At 20.2% G+C, this 23,955-nt stretch overlaps 5 protein-coding genes across 5 annotated transcripts; 4 read left to right on the top strand and 1 right to left on the bottom strand.

Moving 5' to 3' along the window:
* Nucleotides 1-4,886: 4,886 nt before the first annotated feature.
* On the top strand, nucleotides 4,887-5,299 carry SRAE_X000016300 (Hypothetical protein; the record flags this gene model as incomplete). Its single annotated transcript, XM_024644475.1, has 3 exons — nucleotides 4,887-5,015; nucleotides 5,067-5,179; nucleotides 5,239-5,299. 3 exons carry the CDS (start codon nucleotides 4,887-4,889, stop codon nucleotides 5,297-5,299), a joined length of 303 nt encoding a protein of 100 aa, XP_024510029.1.
* A 1,089-nt stretch (nucleotides 5,300-6,388) lies between these two features.
* Nucleotides 6,389-7,753, top strand: SRAE_X000016200 (Hypothetical protein; the record flags this gene model as incomplete). The annotated part of the gene is made up of 4 exons (XM_024644472.1): nucleotides 6,389-6,473; nucleotides 6,522-6,676; nucleotides 6,737-7,171; nucleotides 7,250-7,753. 4 exons carry the CDS (start codon nucleotides 6,389-6,391, stop codon nucleotides 7,751-7,753), a joined length of 1,179 nt encoding a protein of 392 aa, XP_024510028.1.
* A 1,816-nt stretch (nucleotides 7,754-9,569) lies between these two features.
* SRAE_X000016100 (Ral GTPase-activating protein subunit beta) lies at nucleotides 9,570-16,663 on the top strand (the record flags this gene model as incomplete). The annotated part of the gene is made up of 6 exons (XM_024644471.1): nucleotides 9,570-9,637; nucleotides 9,718-10,946; nucleotides 11,192-11,287; nucleotides 11,335-11,517; nucleotides 13,465-16,498; nucleotides 16,552-16,663. The coding sequence occupies 6 exons, from the start codon at nucleotides 9,570-9,572 to the stop codon at nucleotides 16,661-16,663; spliced, it is 4,722 nt and encodes a 1,573-aa protein (XP_024510027.1).
* Nucleotides 16,664-17,627: 964 nt separating this feature from the next.
* On the top strand, nucleotides 17,628-18,052 carry SRAE_X000016000 (Hypothetical protein; the record flags this gene model as incomplete). The annotated part of the gene is made up of 2 exons (XM_024644470.1): nucleotides 17,628-17,888; nucleotides 17,927-18,052. 2 exons carry the CDS (start codon nucleotides 17,628-17,630, stop codon nucleotides 18,050-18,052), a joined length of 387 nt encoding a protein of 128 aa, XP_024510026.1.
* A 214-nt stretch (nucleotides 18,053-18,266) lies between these two features.
* On the bottom strand, nucleotides 18,267-23,836 carry SRAE_X000015900 (Store-operated calcium entry-associated regulatory factor; the record flags this gene model as incomplete). Its single annotated transcript, XM_024644469.1, has 3 exons — nucleotides 18,267-18,856; nucleotides 19,377-22,850; nucleotides 22,897-23,836. The coding sequence occupies 3 exons, from the start codon at nucleotides 23,834-23,836 to the stop codon at nucleotides 18,267-18,269; spliced, it is 5,004 nt and encodes a 1,667-aa protein (XP_024510025.1).
* Between the last annotated feature and the right edge of the window lie 119 nt (nucleotides 23,837-23,955).

Genomic DNA, 23,955 nt, shown 5'->3' with positions numbered 1-23,955 from the left:
TGTCAAATAAGTAGAAAACAAAATTTTATCTTAAAATTGTAGTTTTAAAACTTAATTTTATACAAATATTTAGTTATATTTGTTAATTAAAATTTTTAATAGTGTTAAATTATTATTTAAAATCATCAACAATACTTTTTGCTAATATTCAATTAGGACTTTTTTTGACTAAAAATAAATTTATTCATTTCCGTTATAAGTTATAACCTTTATTAAATATTTCCTAAAACAAGTTAATATTTAAAAAATATTTTTAATATTGTACTAATTAATAAAACAAAAATTTTGACTTTTTTTAACTTTTTATTAAAACGTACACATTGAATCATTAAACTTATAAGTAGTATTGAATTTATTTGAACAAAAATGTTTAAATTTATATTTAATAAAATATATAATAGATAAAATTACAATTGACAAAAAAAAAATTTTTTTTTGTTGTCTTTATGTATAAAAATATTAACTTGATATGACATTGTTTGCCTATTTTATTTTGGTATAACTTAAATCCATAAAAAATTGTTCATCATAAAATGTAAATTATAAAAATTTCATTTTTTTCTTTTTTGAATCTTTTAAGCTTATCTTATATTGTAACATATTACATATTTTTTGATAAAGTAAATTGATACATATAATCTTATGATAAGAAAGATTTTAACTAAACAAGATATCAAGATAATTTTAATTTAAAAAATTAAAAGATATAAATATTTAAATCTTTTTTTTTTTTTTATTTTTAAATAAACATTTGTTAATTAATATCTTTTTTTCTAGTATTAAACAAATCAAAGATTTATTAGAAAAAATGTCACAACTATTTATATTTATGTATCATTAAAATAGAGAATCAAAAATCTTGTTATTAATAAAAATTTTTTATTTCCTGATTAATTAACAATTTTTTTTGTTATCATTTAATTTTTAAAAGTATGTTTTACTTGCAAAACAATTAAAAGATGAAAATCATATTTTATAAATAGTTAATACTTTAATAATTTATTTTGGATTATGACAATGCTTTATTCAATTTTACTTTGTTGATGTAAATTTAAAAATACTTTTTAATAAAAAACAATTTAATTATTTTAACTTTATTTTTGTAATATCATTATAAAAATGGAGGAATTTTTTAATAAGATATTTTATCATTAGTTATTAGTAATAATCAAATACCAAAATAAGACAAAAATTCATATTTTCTTTGTTGCAATTATTAAGTCAATGTTAAAGAAAAATTTAATATTTAATGATGGTTCATACTTTCTTGAAATATACGATTAAGATAAACAAGAAGCAATAATGACAGTAAAATATTTTCTTCATAAAAAAAAATGAAACAATCACATTCATTTTGATATTTGCATTTTATCATAACCGTGTTTATGACATCTACATTATATTCAACTTATAAAAACAAAAAAATCAAAATAAATTTAGTTAAATTTTTATCATTCTTCACATTTTTTTTTCTATATCATTACTATCAATACATTATTCTATTTTAACCTAAATTAATGTAATTATTTTAACTTTTGTATATTTATTTTATTATGAAATTTATTTATAACTTAAATAAAATTACGCCTTAAATATTGTTTTTTTATTTATATGTATCTTTTTGATAAGTATTTAAAATTTTAAATACTCACTTTTTAATTTACAAAAATTCTATTTAAATTTATTCATTTTTATAAGAGTATTAAAAACTTATATTTTTAAAAAAAATTTAATATAAAAAGTTACATCCCAGTTCATCGTAGATGAGCTTGGATGGACTTGGATAACATTTTATTTATACATGAATAGAAGGTTTATTCGACCTCATTAACAGTATACTGGAATATAGTAAAATAAATCAACTTTTATAAGAATTATTGACTACTCAACTTGTAACAAAAAAAAAATTGATAGTTGTTATAAGTTTAATAATTTATTTCTATTTATAAAATCATTTATTTTTGTCCTACTATTTGATGTTATTTTTTTAAAAAGATTATATAAATTCAATAAGATTTATTTTATCAGTGATATAAGTGAATATAATAATAAAATTGTAATATGATAATATTATCTTTTTGTAATAAATAAATATTTATTCTATATTAAACTAAGTAATTTTTGTTACCCTACTTTAGATAAAAATAATTTTAATGGTAATAATGTTAACATTTGTATATTTTTACCTTTAAACTTATTGTAAAACATCCAAATTGTTATTTTGAAATTTTATTATTATAATACTACTTTTAAACAAAAAAAAAAGTTTTTTTCAAAAAATTTACATAAACATAATTTGGCATATCAAAAATGATTATTTAAAAATAATAATATTTAATCACAAACATATATAAATAATGTAAATAATGTTTAAAAATTGTCATACCAAATCAAATAAATTTGTAGGAAATGAATAAGGAATTTTAAATGAGAAAAATGATTAGTAATAAAATTTAATAATGCATAAAAAAAAGTAGTTGTTTATTGAACTGTAAAATCAAATAAATTTTGTTAAAATTTCTATTTTCAAATACAAATGACTTTTTTGAATATTAAATGTTATCATTTTTGTTGTTATATCATTATGATTGTTTTTTGAAATTTTTAATTTTAATCACAATAAATATTAATAAAAATATGATTACCATTTTTACGATTTTGAAAGAATTGTTACTAATTAAAATTATTAATTAGGAAAAAAAAATCTAAGTATTTAAGAGTATTTAATTTTGTTTGTTGAAATAAATTTAAAATAAAAGTAAAATATATATAATTGAATGAAGATTTCAATAAGTTATATCAAAAAAATATAACAAAATAATATTTATAAATATATGTAAAGATGGTATTTAAATAACATTTTAAAACTTTAAAATCTTTATTAAAATTAATAGTTATTCTTCTTAACATGTTTAAAAGAATGTTTTTGGTTGATTGAACAATTATCATGAATAAAATATAGACAAACACAACTGAATAAATATAAAATAAATACTTAATTAGGTGATTTTAATATAAGATAAAACACAATGTTGTAAAGATAAAATTACATGTAAATAAAATTAATTAAATTCTTCACATCCATTTTAAAATCAATCATAATTTAAAATTAAAAAACTAGAAATAACTTATAGTTAAAAAAAATGAAAACTAGTTATTAAAATAATTATATACAAAAAAAAATATTGCAAAATTAATATTTCTTAATTCTTAAGCAAAGATAAAGTTTTTTTTTTATAAAGTTATATGCATTTTGAAATGAAAGAATATATATTATTATTATTATAGAATAATAGACGATAAATTGCATTAAATGTTACTTTAAAAAATTTTCATTAATTCTAATTATTAAATTTTTCAATAGCTATCATTTTTAAAAATAAAAAGTTTTATTGAAAGATATAAATATAAACAAAATTTAAAATTATTTATTTAATTATTCTTTAAACATTATATATATACTTTTAAAAAATTTATTAATATTTATTGTTACTTTGTTAGACAACATCATTCATTTGATTTAACTTTTCATTGCTTAGCAATAAAATTATATTTAATACAGAGAATTAATAGAAGAAAGACATTCATCTTCTATTAATACTTTTTTTTTTCTCCTATTAAAAATATACATATAAAAAAATATATCTCATACAATTACTTTACAAGTAATAAATTATACAACAACAATAAAAAAAAAATAGAATTTCAATTGAAAACAAGATGAAATTAAGTTTCCTTCTCATTTTAAATATTTATATATATTAGATATTGACAGAATTTTTTAACAACATTATTTTTAAAATATTTGTTTTTTTAGCTTTTGATACTATTTTTTGATTTTTTTTTTTTATCATAATAACAAAAAAAAATTTTATATAAAATGTTATGGAAAGAAACATTGTCAAAATATTTATCGCTTTAAGATTATTCATTTTGTTTCTAATATATATATTTTTTTTGTTGATTTTAAAAAATATTTTATAATCATGTTTAATGATATCATCCATCTTATACATATAAATTTTTTTTTTTTCTAAATATTTTCTACATATCTTATATTCAATAATCAATTTTTATTTAAGAAAATTTCATATAAATATTTATAACCATAAGAGAAAGAAAAAATAATCCTATATAATACATAAAAAAAATAAAAAAAAAAATTATGAACGATTATATTTTGATAATTATAATTTATCATATATACTAAATAATTTGTTTACATATATAGAAAATTATATTTTAAATACGCAATGACGTCAACTATCATCTAGTACTTTAAGATCATTGATATAAAAGTATGTAAAAATTAGAAAGGTAATTTTCTTACGTTAAAGTTATTCAAATTTATAAGTAATAATCTTATGTAAATAACAATTTAACGCTAGAAATTTAACTTTATTTAAAATATTTCTAAAAATTTTAATTTTTAAATAGTTTTAATTGATTTTCTTTTCTTTTCTTTTTGAAAAAAATAAATATGATGTAAATTAATTTACATTAACTATATTTATATAATTCATTTTAATCACTAAAATAAAATAATGTAGAGAATTAAATATTTTTTTTTTTAATTTACATTATTTATCTTTTATTACTTTATTTTGAAAAGAAAGATATTTTTAATGATTTAAAGTACGAAGTATTCATTTTACATTTGATAAATATTATTTTAATATACTATATTAATAAAAAAAAAAAGTTTTTTTTTTATATAAAAATTTAATGATCCATTATATATTTTATCTATTTATTATTATATTTATATTTAAGAAAGAGATATTAAAATACAAATATATTACATAGTAATGTCTATATATTATAACAAAATACTATTATGTTTATTATTTGTTTTTTGGGCACACAGATCCGCAAATCCTTTTAAAATGAACAATAATTCAAATATTTCAAATTCACAACATATTGTATACAATGATATGAGTAATAATGTATCATCAACACAAAAGATTGATATAAAAGAGGTACAAAAAATAAATTTCAATGATAGTCATGAGGTTTGTGTATTCAACAACAATTAACATTCATTAATCCGATAACTTTTTAAGGTTTTATTCAAATTACATTGGGAAGAAAAGTTTACAATGTACTATTCACTTTTTACAATAATATTTATATTACTTTTCGTTTGGATTGCATTTACATATTCACAATTTTCACAGTATGTTATTATATTTTACCATCAAAACTAATTATTAAATTTTTTCTTTTTTTTTTTAGAGAATATTATTATTACAAAGTTTTTAAACAATTAAAAAGAGGACAACCAATTAATATATAAATTATTATTTTTATTAATATTATATTAAGTAAATAATTAGATTTTTGCAAAAAAAAGAAAGAAAAGATTATAGTCACATTTTTTTAACCGAAAAATATTTTTATTATATAGCAAACAATTTAAAAATATTTTTTATTTAATTATCCTTTTTGTATATAAATGTATATATAATTTATGTAACTATTAAAAAAAATTTTAAAAAACTTTTTTTAAAGTTCATGAACATTAATTTTTTTTTTACTACTTGTAGACATTAAAATATATAAAATTTGATTTAACTTTATATTTTTGCTTTTAATATATGTTTCCATGGTTTCCTTAGTTAGAAATAATTTTTAATAATAAGTAAATTAAAAACACTTTTATGTAACCTTTATAAAAAAAAAATATTATGTAAAATAATAATTGTACATATTTATTAAAAAAAAATAAAAATTTTTATATTATTAAATATATGTCTTACATTTTATATAATAATTATTTTTAATAATAAAAGAGTATAGATATATTTTAAATAGAAAAAAAAATTAGTATATTTGCACTTTCTTTTTTATATATACTTTTAATAATTATTAAATAAAATGTACTTAAATTTATATATCAAATAATTATTATAAATGGTTATGAACATAATATTTAATTATCATTTTAGTTATTTAATTTTCAACAGTTATAAAACTTGAACGAAAAACAATTTATTTTTTAAAATACATTTTTTTTTATTAACTTTTTACCGATTATTTGTACAATAGAAACAATTTAATATTTATTTAAATTTATTTATTTTATAAATATTTCCTTTATTTTTTCTTTGTTAGTTTGTAAAAGGAAATTTTTCTAATATTTAAATGAATCTTTTTGTATCATATGAAATATAAATATTATAACTGTTTCTTTATTTTTTTTATATAACTATATTTAAATATTCAGATTTTAAAATTTAATTTATAATAGGTATTTTTTTTTAAAAACTTTTATATATGGAAAGTTTGTTAAATTAATTCTAGTATAATAAAATTTTCCAATTTTAATTGGTATATTTATAAAAATTTTTTTAAAAATTCTTAATTATAAAAAATATATTATATAATGGATAGTTTAATAAGAAAAATTATACCTGTGGTACATGAAAAAATGAATGTATCTATACCAAATGTCTCAACATGGTTTAATGGTATGTAATATTTTTTTAAATCTTTTTTTTTTAATTATATTTTTTTAGAAATGGCTCCAACATATGTAACTGTTATTATCTTAAGTTTAATATTTACATTAGTAATATTAATTATTGGTTGTATTCAATTATATCATGTCTGGCATTATGTTAGTATTGAAGTTATACAAGTAGATCTATATTGGTTAGTATGCTGTTCACCGGTATGTTATATAAATATTAATTAAAAATTTTTTTAAATAATTATTATTAATATTTTTTAGGTGGCTTCATTGTCAGCTTTTATGGGAATGTTGATTCCTCGAGCAGCAGCATTTTTATATGCATTTGGTTTAGTTTTTTTTATGCTATGTCTTTTCGTTGTCGTAACCTTAAAATGTAATTTATTTGGAAATCGTTCTAAAATGTGTGAATATTTAATTCACCATGAAAAAAAAATGAAATTAAAAGTTTTTCCATTTTGTTGTTGTTGCAGTTGTTTACCATCATTTGAACCAAATGAAAGGAATGTAAGAAGAATGGAATGGCTTATATTTCAATCACCATTATTAAGAGCATTTTTAGAAATTATTAATATAGTTGTATATTTAGAACTTAATCATAGAGAACATGTATGGTTTACAATTTCTAGTTTAGTAGGAATTTCATCAATGCTTGTTGCTAGTTATGGTACTTATATTGTTATTCCTTTAGGTAGTGTAAGTTTATTATAAATAATAATAATTATATTATTTATTAATATATTTAAAAATATATATAATATATAATTATTTTAGGAAAGACTTAATGAATGTAAATTTAACTATATCTTTAGATATATTGATATTATTCAGTTTGTTTATTCTATTCAAAAGTTTACACTTGAATTTGCAGGAAGTGTTGACATTATTAAAGATGGACCAATATTACCATCATCATCAAAAGCTTTATTTTGGACATCATTTCTTATAATTTTTGAAATGTTTATATGTGTAATTTATTTAACATATGCATTACATCCATCTAAAAATGTTATGTTTGATAAATATAAATGTAATAGGAATACAAAATTTTCTAATCGTAGAAATTATATTAATAGATCATTAAAGTATCAAAATGCAATATGTAATATTAATAAAATAAATAACAATGACTCTCCAAGTATGCCTACACCTATACAGGTATTATCACCAGAAGATCAAGATATTGAATCTGTCAATGAAAGTACATTAGATAGACCAATTGACTTTAGTCAAAAAAAGTCAGATTTTCATGTTAATCATGGTTTTAGTACTTTATAGATTAATTTAATAGTATAATGTTATATATATATTCTTTTAATAACATTAAAAAAAAGAATTCTAAAAAATACTTTTAATATAAAATTTTTAAAATATAAAATTTTTTATTCTATTTATTATATAAAAAAAATACTTTTTATATTAATCTTTATTTTTTATTAATAAAAAAAATAATAAAATAAAAATAAAAATAAAATAATAAAAAAAGAAACATTTTATGATAATATCTTAAATGACTTAGGAGTCCTAACGCGATCTTTTGTAAGTGAAATAATTAAGACAAGACAATGCGGCGTTTTGATTTACATATCTAATATTTTAACATTTAATCATTTATTATCAATATAAGTATATTATCAAAATAATTTGTAATTATATTTATAAATAATATTTTTATCAGTATAAAAATTCTTTTTTTTTTAACTAGAAAATATATAAATTTATTTAATGCATTTTATATTCTAAGATAATACTCATTTTATTTAAAATGTATATATAATAAAGAATCGGTAAAATATTAATTTTTCATATTTTAAGATAATAGTTGTATATATATTTTATATTTACTTAAGATTAAGTTAGCATTATTTACAAACCTCAAATGATTATTGGTAATGTTAGCAACAAAATATAAAAATATCTAATGATATACATTTTGTATATTCGTAAAAACAATTACTATAACACCTTTTTACTCTTTATATTCTTTTTAATCTTGTATATATTTTTATATTATTTTGTTCAATAATTAGATTTATATAATTTTCTTATAATATTTAATAAATTTTTTTAAGAATATTAACTTTTTTTTTTTCTTAAATTTACAATTATATTACTATTTATATAAATTTGATTTTTGACAATATCTTTTATAAAAATTTTAAATGTAGAAAAAATGTTGTTTTGTAATCTTTAATTACTTATAGTTAAATATTTTGTTATTAACTATGTAGTTTTATTCATAAAAAATTCCAATTTTCCTTATCCAATTGCGCATCATGTGGTGATGATGGTTGTCTTAGATTGGTAATGTTATCTCAAATGAATGATAAGTGATAACTTTTACCCATTTAGGTTCATATAAATTGTCAAGAAAGTAATATAATGTAGGTGAACGAAATAAGTCATTCATTTTTAATTCATACCAAGGTAATTTATACTAAAGTTTCATTATTATATTTACATAAACGATTTTAAAAAGGGCATTAATATAATGTTAAAATTTTTCTAATATTTACATTACTAGCATGAATATTTTCACTTAACTTTAACAATTCTTTAATGTATACTTTTTATTTATAAATATATCTATAATTATTTGATCAAAAATATAATATAAGGAAATGATTCATATACTTTTAACCATTCCATTAGAATTATAAAAGTAGTTCTAAAATGACTTTACTTGTCTATTTATATATCTATGTTACCAATTGTAATTAGATATCGTTATTTTTTCTTATTTATTTGATTCTTTTTAAGTGTCATTCAGTTATCTTTCTTAAATCAATCTGTATTTATAAATATATATCTTGTCCCATATTGAAATTGTATTTTATAAATTTATTTTCTATCTATTTTTATTAGTAAAAAAAAAATTTTTTTTTTTAATTTGCCATTTTAATAATTTATAATAATATAGAGAGGAAAAAAAATATATAATAACTATTTTAAATATAAGTTTTTCTATTATTTTATTATATTTAACCTTCTATAAGGAATAAAAATTATTATTTTTTTATTTGTTAAAATATTTATAATATTGCTTTTTTTTGTCAAAATAAAAGAAGATAAATATACTAATGAAATTAAAAATATGTATGAGGAATATTCATTACTAGAATTTATACCTTGCCAACGTAGTATATTAGAAATTTTTCCAAGGTAAATAAGTTTTTTTTTTACATAAAATATTTAGAGGAAAAAAAAAATTATTAATTATATATATATATATTTTTTTTTAGAGAAACAAGTCCCAAAGTTGCTTCTGTATTAATAAAACAATTGTCAACTGGTAATATTCTTCTTGAAAATGAATCTCATTTGGAATGGACTATGCAAGCAATAAATTATGCCTTTACATTACGTTTTGATTCTAATGAGGAAGCTGAAACAACATCACATGCTGTAAAAGTATATTTAAGATGGGCATCATCAATGAAAAATAATGTAGAAAAAAATATTCCTGAACCATTTTTATTATATAAAAAGAAATATTTTGTTAAAATTTTAGAAGCATTAAGAAAATTATTTTATCCTGATAATAATTTAACTGATGCACAAAAAATAAAATTATTAGATAATCAAAAAGAAATTTTAAAATCATTACAAGATATATGTAAAGATAGTTGTGATGAGTATAAAGATTTTGTATGGGAAAATGTATTATTTTTCTTTTTAAATTGTACCAATCAAATGTGTAAAAGTCCTTGTTTTGAAGATGAATATTATTTTAAAATGATTAATAATACATTGGAGGCATTATTTGATGGATGGCTTATTGGTGCAAGTCAAGATTATATTCCTTCATTATCATATTGGAAAACATTTACAGAATTATCAAGACAAATTACTCATCATGTACAATTAATTGAAATATGGGGAAATAAATTACTTAATTTAACTAATATTATATATAAAACAAAAATAGTTACAATAAAAGAAAAACAAATTATATCACCTTTTCCAAGTCAAATGGATGATATACAAGATAAAAATTTTATACAAAATTGGTTTAGATTTTTAAATATCTTAGCGGCACCATCAGTTCTTCATGAGTCAGCAGATTATATCTCAAATAAACATTTTTATTTTTCTAATAAAGATGTTATTTCAGGATATTCTGCATTACTATCATTCGCAAACAACCAACAATCATTGTCCTTCTTTATCACAGCATGTACACTATCATTTTTAATTGATATTTTTTATGGTGATAGACTTGAAGATACTTGTGCTGTATTTCCAGCAAAAATGGAGGAAGATGAATTAGTTGAAATGGAGGTTAACTATCATTCAAAAAGAGTTCCTATGAAATCATCAATAAGTGTTGATGGTTATAATGATAAAAATTATCAATCTGATAACCAAAATGATATTTTAAATTCTAGTAATAATTTACTAAAACAGAAAAAATCTACCCCAATAATTTTAAATGGAAAAGGTTCACAAATGCAAAATTTTATTTCATCAGGTATGATTTTTTTTTTAAAATTTATTTTGATATATACAATTAACAAAAGTATAATATTATTTATTGTTGTAATATTATTATTATTTTTAAAACTATACATTTTATGTTATAAAGTAATATATACTTTTAATATAAATGTTATAATATAATTTATAATTTTTCCCTAATTTTATATTATAAATATTTAAGAAAAATAGATAATTATAAAAAAAAGACAATTTTGATTAATTTTTTTTTTGTTTCAGCATCTTCAAAAAACAGACATATTTCTAGTGTAATGCCATCAAATTTATCCCATTCAAGGTCAGATCCCAGTAAATACGTGTATAATATATTGAAAGGTAATGTTGTATTATCATGAATTATTTTTAAATTAATCTATATTTAGTTAATAAAATGATAAATAGGCGAAAGAACAGTTATAGTGATAACGGTGGTCATTTAACGAGGGTGAACGTTAATATGACTGTTAAAATGCTTGATTCATTTATGGATTCTCTATTATATTTCGCAGTAACACCAAGTGACGTTAATACAGAAAGAGGAAATTCCACCGAAAATTTTCATATAGGTAAGAGAAAAAAAAAATATAGTATTAAAGTATCATTTAAAAAATGAAAAATTTACATTTTATATAAAAATTATTATAAGATATTATTTCTGTCATATTTCTTTATGTTACTTATTTCATAAATTTATTTATAATACATTTTTATAATATGCAAATGTAACTTATTTTATTTTTTTTTTTTGTTGATGAAACACATAGCCCTATATTACAATAACAATACAACTGATATTATAATTTTTCTTTTTGTATTCAGTCCCTTAAAAAAATAATATATATATATATATATATTATTTTGTATTTTATATTATACACACATACGTTATTTTCTTTCAATATAAAAGCAAATATTTATCAGTGATTTTCATTTTTGGAAGAAGAGTACCTTATCAAAATAGATATAGAAAAGTATACTTTTCAATGCTTACATAATACTGTATACTTATTGTCCAAAATTAAAAATTTTTATTTAATGTATCTATTATTAATATCAACCATCATATTTATTTAGATTAGTAGTTGTATAAAATTATTTTATTTCATTTTAAAAATATTATTTTTATTTTAAATACTAGTTAAAACATTTTATTACTTATGATAAAACATTTATTATTACTATTATTAATTATAGTAAATTATTAAGTAAAGAATTAATCTGCTTTTGATAATTCAAGATTTTTCTCATATTGATTTTTTTTTACAATAAATGTATTCTTACATTAAAATAATACTAAATTAAATGACACGTTGATTTTTAATTAAAATAATATTTTTTTAATTTTCAAAATTATTTATTTGATTTTTTTAAAATTATTATTTTTTTTAATGATTACTCTTATAATACAATTAAAATAACCTTTAAAATGATTAAAGATTATTATTTATTTTAAAAGAATATAAATTATTCAAAATAGAAAAAGAAAAATGTCAGCTTAATAAATACATATATATATATATATATATATTTATACCTGTATTTATAGTAATATTTTTAAATTTAATTACTTTTATTAACTTTATTTTTAATTATAATATATATATATAAACTTTTTTCTTTTGTTTCAATATAAAAAAAAAGATATAATTTTAATATTACTACTACTGTATAGTATTAATTTTTATTAGCATATTTTAATTGTAAAAAGATATTGTATTTGGTTAGTTAAAGATAAAATATTTCATTGTTTGTGTTATTTACTTATAACTTTAACAATTCAATAGTTCAATTTAACTTTGTTAAATAAGAATTTTTTTTTATACAAAAGTATTTAAAAATATAATTAAATATATATATATATTTTTATTTATTTATTATTTTGATATATCTATTTATATAAATTAGATGAAATATATAATTAAGAAAGCTGTCAATTTATCTTAACTTAAATAGGAAAATTGTTAAAAATAAATGTCTTTTTATTTTATCATACATTAATCATTCTACCTATACTCATTATAGTAAATATTATAGTTATTATTACCTCAGTAACTAAATCTATTATACATTGTATTTTAATTTATTTCTCTCTATATTTCTAACCTATATCTACTACTAATTTTCTTCATATAAAGAGATTCACTGATCAACTAAATTTCTCTTTACAGTCATGTCATATTATACTCACTGTATTATAAAATTATTCCTCTCTTTACATTAAATATCTTATAATACCGTTTTTATATTGTGATAGAAATAATCGAGTTTAAAGCACCTTCAAAAATTGTTATATTAAAATCAATGTTGGACTTTTCCTTTTTAAAATTGACAACGTCACTAAATATATTTTATTTTTGACAATATTAACCTCCCACAAATCTTTTGTAATGATATATGTATGATGAATATAATAATATTAAATATATATATTATTATTATTATAAAATAAAAATTTATTATTTTTTTTATTTTAACAATATTATAATAAATATTTCTTTTATTATTATTTATAGATGCTTTGTTTCCTCAACAATCAAATATAGGAAATCAACCTGCTATTACTAAGTATGATAATAATTTTAAAGATACAGAAGAAAAATTATTGAATATAAATACAATTGATAATAATAATACATCAAATATATCATCATCATCTATAACAAATATGAGTACTACAACTTCAATTCATGAAAATTCAAATAATCAAGCAATGTCTCAAAAGCCATACTCATCAACATCATCAACATCACGATCTTCATCTACCAATGAAATATTAAATAAAAATTCTAGTATCATTACACAAATGGATACATCTATTATTTCACGTTCTTTATCAATATCTCAACATAATGATAATAATGAAATATCACCACAATATTCATCTGAGGTATTTGTAACAAGTATATGTGCTGGTAAAGCTATGGCATTAGGTACATTATGTAAAATTGTAACATCAAAATTATCAACAGAATTAATACCTGATCATCATTTGGCAAAATTTTATGCAGCTATTCATGATGCATTAATTGAAAGAGATAGACTTGTTTTATGTACAATATTATATAATACAACAAATTTATATAATTTAGGTTTACCTGGTGTTGAAATATTATTACCAAATTATATAAAAGCTATTGATATTGTTATGACAGAATCAATGAAAATACAATTACATCCATCAATATCACAAATTGAAATGAGATATAGTTGTTTAAAAGCTTTAGGATGTTTAATTAGTTGGCCAACTATTTTTGGTGATCAAACAATTATACCATTAGGTACAGATCCATTTTCAGGATGTAATTTACAAAATAATCTATTAAATAATTTATCTGTTTATGATAATTTAAAAGATAGTATATTAAAAATATTAATTCATGCATTAAGAAATGAAACAGATTCAAATAATTTATGTTATGCTTTATCATTATGTAGTATTTTTTATGAAGAATGTTGTGCATTTGATCTTCAAGCACAAAAAGAAAAAACATCATCAAGTGGTTCAATAAAATCAAAAGAAAGTATTAATAAAAATAATGATGATATTGATCCTGATGAATTAGATGAAGAAAAAATGTTTTGTCAATCAGCTGTTAGAGGAATTGTATCAGCTGTTTGTGATAATATATGTAAATCACAATGGAGTTCAGATAAAAATATCAGTATTGCTGCAATTGAATGTATAAATGCTATACCATCATTACATGTATCAATTATTTTTGATAAAAAAGATATATCAACTGCATCTTTAATTGTAACATCTTTATGCCGATTTATAGATAATCAATTAATGAAACCACCAATGTTTCATTCAAAAGATTTACATTCAACTGTTGTTGCTGCATATAATTCACTTAATGTATGGTTATGTGCAGCACCAGCATTAATGGAAACAGAGATGTGTCTTAATAAAGTTGCAAAAACTATTGAATTAGGATTAACTGGTGGAAAAAATTTAAATATTGAAAATTATAATCCAGCAAGTCAACGTGTACGTGATGCTGCTGATTGTTTACTTCAACATGTATTTTCATCTATAACATCATCACATCATGATAAATTAGTTGATGAAAGAAGATTATTATTAAAATATGGTCCATCATTTATAGATACAACAAAATTTAAACATTTTTTGATAAATCATTCAACATTAATGTCTATACATGAAGCATTTCATTTATCTGGTTTTGTATCAATTTTTATTGTTATTAGAACACCAACAAAAGTTGCTCATTCATATTATTTACAATTAGAACCAAAATCTAAAAATATTAATAAAAATAATTGTAATGGTGAAAAAATATATTGTACAACATCAAATACATCTAAATTAAGTAATATAAGTCAAGAAAGTGGTGATATAGAATCAAGATCATCATCATTTAGTAATTCATATCATTTACCATTAAATAAATTAACAATTGATAATAGTGGTGATGTATTTGAAGGTATTCCACCACCAGTAAAAAGAGGTAGTATTGTTAGTGAAGTTAAACAATTTGTATTTCCTCCTGATTTTTGGCAACCATTATGTCATCTTGATGAAATGAATTGTGAATTAACTGATACAATATTAACAGAAAAAAATATAAATGATTTAAAACAAATTCGTGAATGTTTAAATAAAGGTCAATCACCAATTGGTGAAAGAAGTTTAAATAATAAATGGATTACAGAAGAAACATCTAAAAATGATAATGGTTATGATGATAAAGTAACAATTAATTCTATATCAACATTTCTTTATGAAATGGGATTATTAAAAGAAGAATCATATAATGTTGATTTTATTCAATTAGATTGTGGACAATGTGATCAATTTTATAATGATTTACATAATATGGTTGATAAAAGTCCTGTTAGAATACCACAAACAGTAAATATTTATTATGTTAAGGAAGGTCAACAATCCATTAATGATATTTTAAATAATTCATTACATATTCCTGATTTAGATTGTGATTTTATATATATGTTGTCTGATTTAGGTGATGGAATTCAAACAAAATCACATCCATTTTGGACTGGTGATTGGAATACAGCATATTCATCTGATAGAAAACCAATTAATTATGGTAAAACATCTAATAATTATTGTTTAGATGGTTCTGAATATGCATTATATTGGAGTGATAATATGATGGAATTTGCCTTTATTTTACCATCTGTTAAATCATATAATATCAGTAAAAATACTAAAAATCCATTATTATGTAAAAATAATTTAAATACATCTTCAAGTAAAAAAACAACATATACAGAACTTAAAGTATTAATTATTTGGTTAGAAAAATTAGAAGATATTGATAAATTAGCAATATCAGAATTATCAACAGAAATTTCATCAAATACATCTAATTTTATTGCTATATTTTTAAGAAAAATTGAAGAAGATTTAATTGAAGTTCGTATACGTACCTCAAATATTAAAACAGGAAAAGCAGGACCATTATTAGATGGTGTAAGTGTATCAAAATATTCCTTAGCCAGTTTACTTCGCAATACAGTTTTTAATATGACAAGAAGAAATATTATTGAATTTGATAAGTATGTTTTTACAATAATTTATCTCTCATTTATTTTATTTCTTTTTTTTTTAGTTATCAATCACTTATTTTAAAGAGAAAGTTGGCTATCCAAGATTTTGCCAAGAAATATTCTATGGGAATAACATATCAAGAATTTTTAAATCGTATATTAACAAATATTTAATTAAAATTTTATATAATATCTTCATTCAAATAAAAAAAAAGATTTTTTTTTATTTATATTAAAAAAAAAAGAATTAAATAATTTTTTATTTCAATTTCTTTTAAAAGTAAAATTTGTATTTTAAAAAGTTTATTTAGATTTTATCTATAATATAAAATAATTTAATATAATTACGTTTAGTTAACTATATTTTAAAAAATCATCTTTAATAATATTATTTCTTCTTCTATATTTAAAGATTATCATAAATACCAAATGATTAAATATATTATTATAATAAATGAAATTTTTTTTTTCTTAAATTATATCCAAATTTTTTTTATTAAATCAATGGAGATAAATTTTATTTAAAAAGAGTAGGAAATAAGATTTAATGGTTTTATATACTTCGAATATATATTTAATATCTTAATCTTTTAAATTTACAGATTGGCACTTTAACTTTGAAATAATTCCTTCGAGACATTAATCATTTCTCTCCGATGTATTTCTTTTTAAATAAAAAAAAAATCCCAAATATATATCATAATGTTTATGTGTGTGCTATCAAAATATTCTTTAAACTGATATATACAAAATGTTGAATAATAAAGAAAAGAAGAAATAGAACATATAACACTTATCATGTTCTATTGTATCTTTAAAACACGAATATACTTTAGGAAAAAATTGATGAAGATAGGAATTATAAATGGTATACTAAAGCTATAAACATATTTTTTAACAGTACATAAACGCCTTTTTCAATTTATATATCAGATTATATTAAGCCATTATCATATATTCTATAATTTATCTTTTATACAATTTTTTATTTCTTTTATTATTATTTAAATTTATTTTTCTTTAATTTTTTTTTTTTAGTATTATTAAATACATTATTAATGAGACTATAACGGTTTTTATTTTTTTTTCTGCTATACTATTTCTAATATTAGAATCATTATATTCATGGCTAAGTATTATGGTCTATTTTGATTTACTATGGGGAATTAGGAGCGGTAATAATAATACAAATATAACTACTACAAGTAGTAATGATGAAATAAAATTAAAAAACTTGAAAAAAATTGAATGTAATAATAATGGTGAATTAAAAGATAGAGATGAATTAAATATAAGTAGAATTCTTGCTACTCAAACAAGTTTAAATTTTGAAGTACAACAAAATGAAAGAAATAGATTATCAAGTGTTATCCAAACACAAATTCCATGGGTTGAACAGGTATGGATATTTAATGATATTAAAAAATATTTGTTTAGACTGGTATAAGTAAAATACTTTCAAAATTTTGTTGTACCAAAAGTTATCGCCAACAGCAGATACAACAAAGGCAGATGGCTAAAAGAATATTTAGTACGCAATTTCCTCCAATGAAATATAATTGATCAAAAAATATACAAAAAATAAAAAAAAATATTTATATATATCATTAATAACACTTCTGACAAATGCAAAATATTATGTCTTTTAAAAAATTATTATATCAATCTTTTTTTTTACCAAAATATATTATTATTGTTATTAATTTTTTTTTCTTTAAAATATTTATATATTTTTATTATTCCACATTCTATTGGAAAAAAAAGTGTTATGTAATATTTATCTATTTGATGATTGCCCAACACATGGCCATTCCATATTAGCACTACCTATATAATCATTTGAATAATGATTATTAATTAATCGTTGTTGATAAGACAAATCCGTGTAAGGTCTTCCACCAAAATATTCATCCATCCTATTTAAATAACCACTACTTAAATTACTTGTTTCACTATTTCTTATTTCTCTATTGGAATGTTTTCTAAAAAATATTGTTAATATAATACAACCAACTACAAATAACATAAATATCCAAAAATAAAACGCATCATTTTCATTTTCATCCATAATTGTACGTTTGTCAAGTTCATATTTAAGAACACAACTTCCATCAAGAATATATTGATCATTTTCATTATCATAACCTTCACATGATACAATAAAAGAACTAACTTCTAAATCTTTTTTATGATTATCTTTACATTTCCATTCAGGTCCAAATGATCCATAATTAATTTGATGGCACTCTGCAAATTCTAATATACTATCTTCAGGTGCATCACCACCAATTCTTTGTAATTGTAATTGTGGAAAAGTTCTCCTTCCTGTTGAATAGACATCATTACGAAATGTTAGATATTTTACATCTTTAAATAAAACTTTTTTGAATTTGTTTACATCACCATAAATATTTGTAACAAAATATATAAGATATAAAAGATATTTCATTTTTATTAACTATCCTTTTAAAATAATTCTCTAAAATTGAAAATATATAAATATTAATCATAAAAATGTGATAATAAATGTTAAAAATCAAGATATTTTTGTTATAAACAATATTATAAATTTAAAAATAAAATATTGCATTATTCCAAACATCTATTATTAAAAAAAATGACGTAATCATTTAAATCAGTAACATTAATGACAAAATTTTTTTATTTATAATTTAAAATAAATAGTATGAATTAAAATTTTGTTTGTTTGAACATAATATTATTATTAATCAATTATTATATTTTTTGTTGCGTCAAAAATGTTTTATTCTTTAAATTATAATTAGTTAGTACTTAGTAAAAAAAATGTTTTTAAAGAAAAAAAAAACATTGTAATTTGGGTAGAAAAAAAATGATATTTTTCTTTTATTTCACAATTATTTCTAACATGCATTTAACCATGTTTTTAATGCTTCAGCTTCAGCAACATCTGCCTTGACACAGGCACCAGCAACAACCTCACCCCAATGAGCTAATGTTCCCCATGAATTGTGAAGCCATGTTCCTTCAAATGAACGTTTATTTAATTCATAAGTTTTAAGAACTTCTTCATCACTTAATTTATTTATTCTTTCAACATCATCATTCTTTAATATATTTTGAATTTTACCTTGAAGCTTTTCAAAATCTTCATCTAATTTTATTCCTAATGTTGGGGAAGCAAATTCATTTAATTGTGGATATTGTGGTGTTTCACGTTGCTTTATTGATCCATGAGAATAATAAAAATCATCACCAGGTACATTATAACATCGACCATTTTTGTATACTTTTGTTATATTTGGATCTATATCTTCATCAACAAGTGTAAAAAGTTTTGTTACCTCAGGATGAAGTATAGGATATACTGCTTTATAAAATGTTGATGGAACAGGTTTATATTTTTCAAAACCAACTAATACATGTTCTTCATATAAATTTATTAAATGTTGATCAACAGGCATTATTTTTTTTAATCTATTAATATCATCAACTAAACCTTGTTTTCTTTCTGGATGTAATGAACCAATATGTTCCCATGCCATACCATGAATTATTTTACTATTAAGTAAATAATTACTTATACCTGGACATTTCATTTTTTTTCTTTTTTCTTTTGAAAATATTTTAAATGGTTTAAAAATTGATTTTAATATTCCAGGTGTTGTTCTTAAAATTTCACAACGACTCAATAAACTAAACGGTTTTTGTTTTGTTTTAATTAATTTTTTATTAATATGTTCAATTAACATTTTTAATTTTTCTTTAGCAGCTTTTGTTTCACCAAAAACTTTCTTATTCTTAAGTAATTGATAAAAAAATGCTCTTTTGGTATATTTTAAAGGACTATCTATTTTTCTAAAAAAATCAAACATTAATCTTTTAACTTGATTACAATCAATATATCTAAATGTTTCAGATAAATTATATTTTTTGATAAATTTTGCCTCTGCTACAGAGTACGGTTTTGTTGCATAACAATCGTTATATTTCATACATAAACGCTTATGTCTAAATAATGAATTGTTTTGAGTTGTTTGAATAGAATTATTAGCTTCTGAAAAAAATGCTTCCTGTTCCTTTTTTAGAACTAATTTTTTATATTCTCTTCTAGATCTCATAATATTTCTTTTAATAATAAAACTTTTAGATAACTTTGGTTTTATTTTTTGATCAGCTTTAACTTTACAATGTTTAGAAACAGAAAAACCACCAATAAATGTTGATTTTTTTCCATTCATTACCATGTTAAATGTTTCATTTAATATTTTTTCACAAATTTCATTTTTTGAATCTGTATACATGACAATATCTCTCAACTTTTTTTCTTTTTCTTTTAATTTTTTAACATCTTCTTGCTTATTTTTTCTTGATGCCTTAGTATGATTATTTATCTTACTTTTATCTATATCATTCACTTTTTTTGACTTTCTTTTAGATTGATTTAAAAATTTTTGATATTTAAGCTTTTGAAGTAAATTTTTCTGCAATGTTGACATATCATCACGTTCAATTTGTGCAATTTCCTTTAACTTTTCCTCACATTTCTTTTTCATCATTTCAATATATGATGGATCATTATTTACTGGTTTACCTAACCCTTTACTCATATCACAAAGTGCGTGAACAGCAGTCTTTTCAACATCTGTCATTTTATTATATATACTAAAGATTCTTACATATTCTAATTTTTCACTAACACTTTTTTTTGATATCTCTTTTAATAAATGTTCAATAACATCTTTTGATGTAATAGCATAATTATTTATATCTGCTAAAGGAGGATTTTTTTGTTGTGTTTCTGAAGGAATTGAAGTAGTATTTTTACTTATTCCTGGTGGTCCAGAAACAGTAGGAGGTGGTTTTATTGGTATTGAACTTTTTTCTACAACCGTTTTATTTGAAACATTTTTATCAATTTCTTTTGATTTTATATTTTGAGATGTTGTAATAACTTTAGTATTATTATTTATTAAAGGAGGTGGAATTATTTTAACATTTGATGGTCCAGGAATTGCTGGTTCTGGTATAATACTTCTTATCTTTACATTATTAGAATTATTTAATGATACATTTTTAATTTGCGGAATTGTTTGTGTAATACTACTAACTACTGATTTATTTTTTAAAATTCCATGTAATGGTAAATTTGATTTTTTTAAAATTTCTCGTGGTTTCTCTGATAAATTATAAACAATTGATTCATTTTTAAATTGTACATTTCTTCCACAATTATTTAAATTTGTTGTAGATTTTTTATCATCTGATAACTTATCTAGTGTTTCATCATCATTCTTTCCTTTAACAATTATGTTATCATTTTTAACATCTTTATTATCATCAATAATATCTGCTACTTTACTGTTATTTAATATTCCTCTAACAATTTTTTTATTTATCTTCTTTTCATTTTTGTTAGTATCTTCTTTGGTTAAATTTTTTGTTAGTTCAGATGCCTTGTGGTCTTTAAGTAATTGCATCACTCTTAAATCTTTTAATGATGTTGTTTTTGAAGATTGATTGTTACTATTATTTTGCAAATTTGTCTGAGGTAAACGTTTTTTTCCATCGCATTTATTTATTACAACCTTATTTTTCACTATTTCCAAATCCTTTGATTTATTATCACTTTTAACTTGAGTTGTTTTGCCAAGAAGAGAAGTATTTAAAGGAACTTTAGGAGTAATAATTTTTTTTTCATTTGTAGTTACTAAAATTACTTGTGTTTGGGGTGTAACTTGTTTTTCATTTGGTAGTTTTCTACTTCTTGTAGTTTTTATAGATTTTACATCTTTATTTTCATTTTGTTCTTTATCTTTTTTACTTTCTCTTGGAACTCTAGGTGTTTTAGGTTGTTTTGGAACTCTTGGAGTTTTTGCTGTTCTTCCTTTCTTTCCTATTTCATTTGATGCTTGTCCACTACTTGTTGTATTTAGTTTTCCCAAAAATGGTTGAACAGGTGATGAAAATAATGCATCAATACTTTCTTGAATAAGATCGTCTTTAGATATATCAACTTTTTTATTTGAATCATCAATTTGATTATTTATTTGAACTGTAATAGGAACAGTCTCAGATTCATTAACCTTATCTACACAATTTGCTTCATTTTTTCTACCACGCTTTTTTGGTGGTTCTTTAACAACTAAATTTTCACTATCAATTTTCTTTTTTCTACCACCACCACGTCTTCTTGTTTTTGGTTCACCTTCATTTGGTTGTTGTCCATCATTAAATACTGGTTTTACAATAATTGGATTTGCAACTACAATATTTGTGACAGGAGGACCAATATGGCAACTATCGTCTTTTAATATCTCTTGTTTACGACCTCTTTTTCTTACAATTGGAGTTGTTGATGATTGTTGAGATGATTGTGTACCTAAAAAATATAAATTGTATATTTTAAATTAATATAAATTTATTACCTGGTAGTCCACATGAAATTATTACTGTTGATTGTGGAGTTATAACTTGTGGTGCACCATTACGTATATCTGTAACATGGAGAACAGTTTTAGTCTCCACTTTAGCATCGCTTTTTTGATCAGTTGATTTAATAAGTCCATTATCAATTAATTTTGAATCGGTTGTAGTTGGTTTTTGTTCAGATATACTAGGTGTTCTTTGTTGTAAATTACGTGCAGCAGTAGCTTGAATTTTAGTAGCACGTAAAATATTTGGACGTGAAATTTGTCCACTTGTAGTTTGTCTTATTGGAATAACAGTTCTTGTAACTTGTGGATTAGTATTTAATTGTGTAATTCTACTTATCTTTGGGACATTAACTCGAGTTATCATTCTTCCTTGACCATCACTTATAGTTTTGTAAATTTTTGATGTTGGTTGAATGACTGTAGTTACATGTTGACCTGGTGATTGTAATGGATTCTGTATTGTCATACCACCTGAAACACTTCTATTCAACACTTGTCTTGAGTCAAATTCTCTTTTTGGTGGAAAGAATGGTGCTGCATTATTACCAAGTGGTTTTATCGTTGTTGAAAAACTACTATTTGATTGTTGAATTTGAGATGGTCTTAATTCAAGTCCATTCTCAGAGCCTGAATCTCTTGGTATTGTTCTTGGCATGACAACAGGAGGTATAACACCATGCCTTGTCATATGAGAAAATGGCGGTTTGCGATAAGTTGTAAAAGTATTATCATTATTTCTGCTGTATGTAATACGACTATCTGGTTGAAATCTTATTACATTTGGAGTACCAGATGAAGTAGGAGTAGTTGTTGAGGTAAGTAATATAGGATTTCCTGGATTAGAAGTTCTTTTCTCTGGAACTTTAGCATTCTCGACGTCATCAAATAAGGATAGAGGGATATCCTCACGACAAGTGAGGTCATCCGACATATCTAGAATCTTAAGTTTAAATATTGATTCAAGTACATGAATTTATTAAAAAATTAAATATATAAAAATAAAAAACATTTTTATTAAAGAAGTAAAAAATTATAAAAAATTTATTTTTA

The sequence above is a fragment of the Strongyloides ratti genome (assembly GCF_001040885.1).
Source record: "Strongyloides ratti genome assembly S_ratti_ED321, chromosome : X".
In the NCBI taxonomy this organism is placed as follows: Eukaryota; Metazoa; Nematoda; class Chromadorea; order Rhabditida; family Strongyloididae; genus Strongyloides; species Strongyloides ratti.
Note: the sequence above shows the minus strand (reverse complement) of the source record. Positions and strands in the feature narration are given on the sequence as shown.